Source organism: Beta vulgaris, chromosome 7 (assembly GCF_026745355.1).
Source record: "Beta vulgaris subsp. vulgaris cultivar EL10 chromosome 7, EL10.2, whole genome shotgun sequence".
NCBI lineage: Eukaryota > Viridiplantae > Streptophyta > Magnoliopsida > Caryophyllales > Amaranthaceae > Beta > Beta vulgaris.
Window position 1 is genome coordinate 47585700 of NC_079208.1, and position 8253 is coordinate 47593952.

The 8253-nt window shown below is 36.9% G+C and overlaps 1 protein-coding gene across 1 annotated transcript; it reads left to right on the plus strand.

Annotated features, from left to right (window-relative positions):
- Positions 1-792: 792 nt before the first annotated feature.
- LOC104908543 (protein DOG1-like 4) lies at positions 793-3568 on the plus strand. Its single transcript, XM_010697658.3, is given in 1 exon segment — positions 793-3568. A coding segment is annotated over 1 exon segment (729 nt). The 5' UTR covers positions 793-1830; the 3' UTR covers positions 2560-3568.
- The last annotated feature ends 4685 nt before the right edge of the window (positions 3569-8253 follow it).

An 8253-nucleotide genomic window follows, 5' to 3' on the forward strand; every position in this document is an offset into this window, starting at 1 on the left:
TTTTTTTTTTTACTTTTCAAAGTTAAATTCTATTAACAAAACAGAAAGTTTATTGAATTTATTTATGATTTATAATATTATAATTTTTTATCTGATTTTTGAATTAAGTACATTGCTTCATATATTGCGAAGAAAGTGGACAATTTGATTTCAAGTCAAATTTTTGTGAATATTTTTGTGAGTATGTATTGATGTTGTAGTATATTGGTTGTAGTTTATAAGTGAATTTTTTTAGTTTTGTAAAGTTTCTTCTTTTGAGTGATTTGTATAATGTAAATCATGCAATTCTATAATTTTAGTTCACTTGTGAGTGATTCTTATAATTTTATTTCCAATATTTTTGTTTGAAACTCTCTTTCATTTGTAAGTGAATTTGTAATTTAGAAAGGGAAAGGGGATAAAATAGTCTCATCATTCAGGGACACAATAGCTCCCCCCTTCCCTTATATAATAGAGATAATAGTACTTTATGATTAGTTCACACAATAATAGACCACAAATTTTCCTTAATACTTATACCTTAAAAAAAATGGAGAAGACATTAACCTTAGTGTTGGAGAGAGGATCCAACTCTTATGCAAAAAGTCACTAGGAGTGATACTCTTAGATTTCTAGAATGATTTTTTATCTTCTTGAGATCGAGACATTGTTCACGAGGTTTGTGAGGTTATGGTTCACTAATATTCATTGAAAGATTAGTAAACTTTTTACTTGTTTTTCCTCTTATAGTTTGTGAAATACTATTTTCCACAGCTAAAATCTACGTTTGTCATTGCTCTTCTTTTCACTCTTTGAACTTGTTCATATTGTTTTATTGCCACCACCTTCCACATTATCCCTTACAACATAATATTACTAATCATATACCAACTTTCCATATTTTATGAAATAAAATTACTCCCCATACCCTTTTTATATAGGTTACCATACCTAAAGGTTAGGTCCGAAGCAGACAAAAATTCTCCCCACCGAAACGGCATCCATTGTTATCTAGGTTAGTAGGTTACTATACCTAAAAGTTTGGTCCAAAGCAAAAAAAAAACAAAAACAAAACACATACGGTTAGATAAGAAGCCTCTAGATGAATGGAGGTAAAGGGCTATGCAACAAATCACAATAAGCAACCAACGGCCAAAACTATCCTCTCATCTTCCTCCTCCTTGTCTCCTCAAGACCTCAAGGCTCAACCCGACCCTCGAGCCTCATCATCCAACCCAGAAAGCCGGAGACTCCACCATATTTGGACCATCCGATTTGATCCGAACCTCCAGCCTCATCGTCCAACCCGGATAGCCAGAGACTCCACCATATTTGGATCATCCGACCTGAACCTCCAGCCTCATCATCCAACCCGGAAAGCCGGAGAGTCCGCCATATATGGACCATCCGATCCGAGAATGGGACCAATAATGGGCGGGTTTTCACTCTCTTCAGCATGCCCATTAGGCCATTACCCACCTCTTCTCTGATCTCTAACCACTCAAAGCCTCCCTGCATGCATAGGATCCCGAGTTTGGTTCTCAATTCAGATTCATTCATTATGAGTCGGTTTTAGTAAAATTATCAAAAAATATGTGATTGGAGACTGAATTTTATAACCAAAACTATTTTCTCATATATCCACGTATTAAACATGCTAGGTTCCAAGTGTCATTTCAAATCTTTTTAGCAAACTACATTAATCTCGTACATTTGAGTCCCCCCACCCTTCCAAATTAAACACATAGATATGAGTCTATGAGATCGATATCAAACTCACTACCCACATAAACATAATAACATAAACATATACACGTTGATGTTGATGATGATATTGATATTGATATTATCATGATGAGTTTTCACCGCTTTCACGAGTCATGGACCGACAAACTCAACAAGCTAATCACCGAACTAGCTAGTACACCAACTCCACGCCCTACATCCTCCTCTGACCACCAACACATCCGCCACCTCGTCGACAAAGTAGTAACCCACTATGCTCAATACTATGAGAAGAAAGCCGCCACGGCGTGAACCGATGTCCTCTCATTATTTGCCGCTCCATGGGCTTCTGCCCTCGAGCGGTCTCTAAATTGGGTGGCGGGCTTTCGGCCCACCACCCTCTTTCACCTCATCTACACCGAATCCAGCATTCGGTTCGAGTCTCATGTGGCGGATATCCTACGGGGGTGCCGCACGGGGGACCTAGGGGAGCTCACGCCGGGCCAGCTGGCCCGGGTGAGTGAGCTCCAGTGCTTGACTGTCCAGGATGAGAACCAGATTGGGGATGAGCTAGGGACGTGGCAGGAGGAGGTGGCCCGGTCCGAGCCCGAGTGGTCCGGGCTTTGTGGGAACGGGCCGGACGGGCTGAACCGTTTGCTTGCGAAGCTTGGGACGGTGGTAGCGAAGGCGGATGATCTGAGGATGAAGACGATACGACAAGTGGTGGAGCTGTTGACGCCGCAGCAGGCGGCCGAGTTCTTGATCGCGGCCGCCGAGCTGCAGTTGGGGATTCGAAGGTGGGGTTTGCATCTGCAGGATCGTACACGCAGTGACGAGACGGAGGAGACCAGATAACTTGGCAGATAGCCTGCCGGTGGTTATAACTTATGTATGGGTTGCATACTTGCACTTGCATGCATGGCTTGCTTTTTATTTTTTAAGTTAGTTATATTTGTTTTTTTTTTTTTTTTTGAGGGGGAAAATTGAGTAAAAGTAGTATTACAAATCAAGTTTTTATAGGGGTTGCTAAATGCAACTTTCATTTACCATGTACAACCCATCTAAATTCCAAAATTACCCTTATTCACTCACAACTCATTTCTCCCTCTTCCTCTCCTCTCTCATCACCCTCTTCCTCTTCGAAGATTTATGGTTCACGAAATTTCACAAATTCGTCCACCATAATAACCCAAATTCGTTTCCAAGCTCTTCAATCTTTTCGAAAATGTTGGAAAATTGATAAATGACTAGATCTTATATACATTTCGGGTTCAATATCAAGCGAATAAGTTTTTTGAATTTCGTCCAACTTTCTTTCAGAATTTCGAAGGGAATACTGGTATTTCGTGCAAGGTGCACGAAACGGATCCAATTGTTTCGTGCAGAGTGCACGAAACAGAATCATCTGTTTCGTGTAATCCACACGAAACAGAATCAATTGTTTCGTGTAATCTACACGAAACGGAATCATCTGTTTCGTGTAGTCTACACGAAACAGACATTACGAAAAAAAAATTTACTACTTGAATCTGCGAAAAAAAATTTACAACCTGCATCATAATTACGAAAAAAAATCACAACTTACATCAGATTGAAATTCGATTGGTCAAAATTATGGTCCATTGAATATCAAATTAAAATATGTAGATCTTCGATGAAGTTTTTTATATCTAACAGTTAGAGAGGAGGAGAGAATATTTTTAGAGAGAAAAAGGGTTTTTTTAGAAAGAATATGATAATAAGGGTTTTTTGGGTTTTTTTTAAGGCTGCGTTAGGAAAGTGAGGCTGCGTTTAGCAACCATGTTTTTATATTATCAAGGAAATTGAACCGAGGCAACTCCTTTCTGTGAGGGATTGACTTTAATTTTTTGTCTTTCCTAAATTTGATAGAATTATTTGTTGAAATACAGATTTGCCCAAAATCCTTAATTTCTAAAGGTTTCTTCCTAAAAGATCACCTTAGAGATTTTGACTATTTGCTGGACTTGAGCTTAGCCTCTCATTTTGAATTGGCTCTTGAGGTTGTTGACATGGCAAGATTATACCATGGTTTGTTAATGTTGGAGTACCAACTCAATAAAAAGTTTAAGTTAATGGTTGGAGTCTCAGGAATAATTTTATATTTTATCATGCTTTCTCACATGAGAACCTATTGAGTTTGAAGTGTGGATGTGGTATATGCCTCTCTCATATTGGGTGTTAAATATTCTACTTTAAAAAAAATGGATGGATGAGATTTGAACCCATAATTTTTATGTTACGTTAGTTTTAATATCATGCAGTGGCGTATCCAGGATCCGAACCCTATGGGTTCGGAGCCGGTAAAAAAAAAAAACACCCATTCACTTAGATTATGGGGACTCATTATCACGAATTTCACCTTCTTGTATTGGGTTTAAATGTTCTCTTGAACTAGGGGAAGAGCAAGCGAATGATTTTTGTGACTTGTTTCCGCACGATCTTTCCAAAAAAATTCTAAACCTTTCCTAATCTACCCAAGCAAGAAATTTCAACTCCATGACCTTAAAACTTCAATCAAATTAAAGTAACTAACAAATAAAAACTCCACAATCAACAGACTACATTCATTCACCAATTCAATCAATTCATGCATATTCTAAACAACTCCACATACCACAATTCACCCACAATCTTCACAATCCACATTCATTCATTCATTCATTCAACATTTAGATAAATAACAAAATTACAGAAAAATTACAATTACTACAAACTATTAAAAGAAATTCTAAACAAATTTAAACAATACATATTCTAATCTAAAAGACTAAAATCTGAAATTCATATTTAGAATTGAAGGAGACAAGAAATCAGTTACCTTTGGCTGTCACTGTGCCGCGCCGGTGGGTGAGTGGACTGAGTGCAACGAGCCGTCAAGGACTGCACGCCGCCGCCGCCGCGTGAGTTACTCAGTTGGCAGATTGGCAGGGCAGTGATGTTCGTTGCTTAGGGAGTTAGGGTTTTGGACTTTGGAGAAAATAAATGTCTGACATTGGAGGGAAAGAGCATCAGAGCAATTTGACCTTTTCAGTTTTATGTTTAGCTAATTTAAATAAAAGAGGAGAAAAGAAAAAAAAAAGGTTGATTTTTTGGTTTCGCTGGGATTCGAACCTCAGGTCGCGCGCATACACAAAGAGTTTCATGGAGAACAAAACCACCCTGACCACCACTTCTTTCATGTTTCATATTCCACGCAAATTGTATATATCATCTAGTTAAAATATCTTTTATTTTAAAAAAAAATAAAACTGGGCAAATTTTTCCCAAAAATTATTGGGTTCACCTGAACCCAGTGAACCCATAGTAAATTCGCCCCTGATATCATGTCAAATGAACAATTCAATTAAAAATTCAACTAAAAGTTTAAGTTAATGATTGGAGTTCTAAAAATAGTTTTATTATACTATCAGTTAAGTACTTGCTATTTTGAAAATAGTTTATGATAGTTTAATATTTTGTTGATCTAGAGTGTTATATAGAAAACAGTGATGTAAACACAATTTCATTTCTTATCATAATCATAAGACGTTATTATCAACATACATTACTAGCATCCATATGATTAATTAAAATTGAATATGTTAGGAAAACGAACTTTTAACAAGTTAAAAATAATCAATTTCAAAACAAAAGGTAAAAGTATAAATTGAATATGTTGGGAAAACGAACTTTTAACAAGTTAAAAATAATCAATTTCAAAACAAAAGGTAAAAATATAAAGCTTCAGCCAAGAAAGTTTTTGTTAAAAGAGGCATATGTGTACGTTTTACTCTCTTACCTTTTGCTTCCAACACCTAGATCAAACTACTACTTTGGTTACTTCCTTGTAGCAAATGAATGTGGCTTTAACAATGGGTTTAGCCTGGTTGTTGGTCAGATTGATATATATTTTCTCTGTTTCAAATAGTTAATATCATTCTGAGTCGCTGGCTTCTTATTTGATATCTCCTCAAGAAAAGAAAGACGTAATTTTGATGTAGCCACAAGGCCCACAACTATTTCCTTTATGGGTCAGGTTTGGTTCATGATGTCTTCAAATATGTGCATGTTTTGCCACGCACTAGCATGATTTATCGTCAGAAGTTAAGCTTGACCTATTGGTAAGGAAAGAAACTTCCAACCTCACGATTGGGGGTTGATCCCTACTAGGGATACTTTCGGAGATGTTTTCCCATTACCATTCCTCCCACTTCAAAGTGTCTATCTTATATTATTTCATAAGCATGTTTCATGTTTAAAGTTGATGGTTAAAACCACGGGAATAGTTTCAACATCATATACCTCTCTCAAACCCGACGTTAGATAGTCCACTTAGAAAGGAAGGGTGAATGAGATTTGAACCCGTGACCTTAATGTCACGATTAGGGGGTGTGCACGGTCCGAAACCAGACCATACCGGAACCAGTTGGACCAGTGGACCTGAATCTGGGGATTTTGAGGACCGAGACCAGAATATTTCTGCTCCTGTCCGATTTCATACCAGTTGGACTAGAATTATTTGTACTTATTGATTAAATTTAAGTATATTATAAATCCAATACATTAAGATTTAATAATTTTAAAAGCAATACTTCTAAAAGCAATGAAGATGAGGTTTTACCTTTCTAACTTTCTAACTTTTTACTCTCTTTTAACCCTTAAACCTATTTTTACTCAAAAAAAAAATAAGGGAATTCTAGTCCACAGATCCTGATCGGTCCGAAACCCGGAATCTCAAATTTTCATGGACCAAAGACCGGACCATGACCCGGTCCGATTCCAGTCCAAATTTCGGTCTCAGTCCAAATTTGCACACCCCTAGTCATGATGGCTCCGATACTATGTCAAAGGACCAACTCAACCAAAAGTTAATATTGATGATTGAAGCCCGAGATATAGTTTTATATTCTATCACTTATGATGTCAAGTATTACATCTCCTTGATGTTATTGTAGTTCAAGTTCCATGTACAATATATTTTGGCACTTTTATGTCCTTAAATCTTGTATTCGAAAAAAAAACATAAGTCGAGTAAACTTAGGAGTCCACGTTGCAAAATTGAATATGGCGAGTTGTTACCCCAGGCTACACCCTTGTGTGCCGGACCTGTAGTACAACTTGCCCTTGGGCCTTGTTTAAACTAACTACCAAGGGAGATGAAACCCAAATGTTGAACCCCGCCCGGGCCTGACCCAGAGTTGGTGATTCTATTTCGATGTTGTGCCATCAACATCTAAGCTGCTTCTACTCAATGCTCACTGCTCGTCGACGATCTTGATCGACTTGACTCATGATATACGTCTTTAACGCATCATACCCAACAATCATATACCACGAGCCAACACTTGTATGACAAGCGCACGGTAGGTGTGGTGCATGCATTTTGTGTGATAGCAAACGTGTATATTATATGCAGGCCCAATCCTGAGGGGTGTTTAATTAGAGGGGTAATGGCCTAGAGCCCAAGCCTAAAAGGGCCCCAATTCTCTAGGTTTGAGAATTGTACTAGAAAAAAAAAATCTCTACTGGAATTATACTTGAAGAACACTTCACCAAAACGAATGACTTCTCGTCTTCTTCTCCCTCACGACTTCTTGTATTTTTCTCTCTCACTCTCTTCTTTTAATTACCAAAATTTTCTATAACCGCTATTAAATTCGTGGAAAATTTCCATATTTCCCAAAATATAGTTGTTAACCTTATCTTATATATAGGAACAAATTTTTTTCCCTACAACCTAAATAGGGATAAATTGGATTGTATAGCGCATTACTCATAAGTTTTAGTCTGAATCAACTGAAGTTAAGAGATTATGAAATTAAGAATATAAGGGTTTTGGGAATTTTGTTGTCGACTGTTGGGTGTTTTTGTTGGGGTGGCTCTACCTCTGCCGACGGTGGTTCGTGGTTGATTGTTGCCACCTTATCAGAGCCTCGGACGTTTTCAATCTTGCAATTGATGTTGCCTGCCAGATTTCTAGCACATTGGTCAAGGTGTTATCATTTCATTCTCTAATTTTTCTTGTAACATGATTTGAGTGTTTGATTTATTTTTTATGTGAAAATTGCAATGTTGCATAAAAAGCATTTATTTGAAAGTGAAAAAAGGAAAAAAGCAAACTTGCTGAAGAGTTACTAATATCACAACAAGGTGATATTGACAAATTTGTTGTTAGAATTGTAGTTCATGAAAATTAAGATCACCCAAATAAAAATTTGTATGAGGAAGTCAATGACAATAATGAAAATAACGTCCCACATGAGCCTATTGGTGTTCAAAATGAGCCTACCAATAAAATGAACCTAATTTGCGAAATGATGTTTCAAATATATAATATTTCTGTTGATATTGATGGACGTTGATGTAGAGCTAGAGCAAACAATTCCTACTAATATAATAATGGCATTAATGAAGAACAATCAATTCCTTTTGTGGATATTTATGATCCTAGGAATCGGACTAATCTTGATAACAAAACAAGAGACATTATAGTTAAAATAGGGCTATAAGAGTATTAAATCTTGACTTGATGATAATAATAGGTATTTT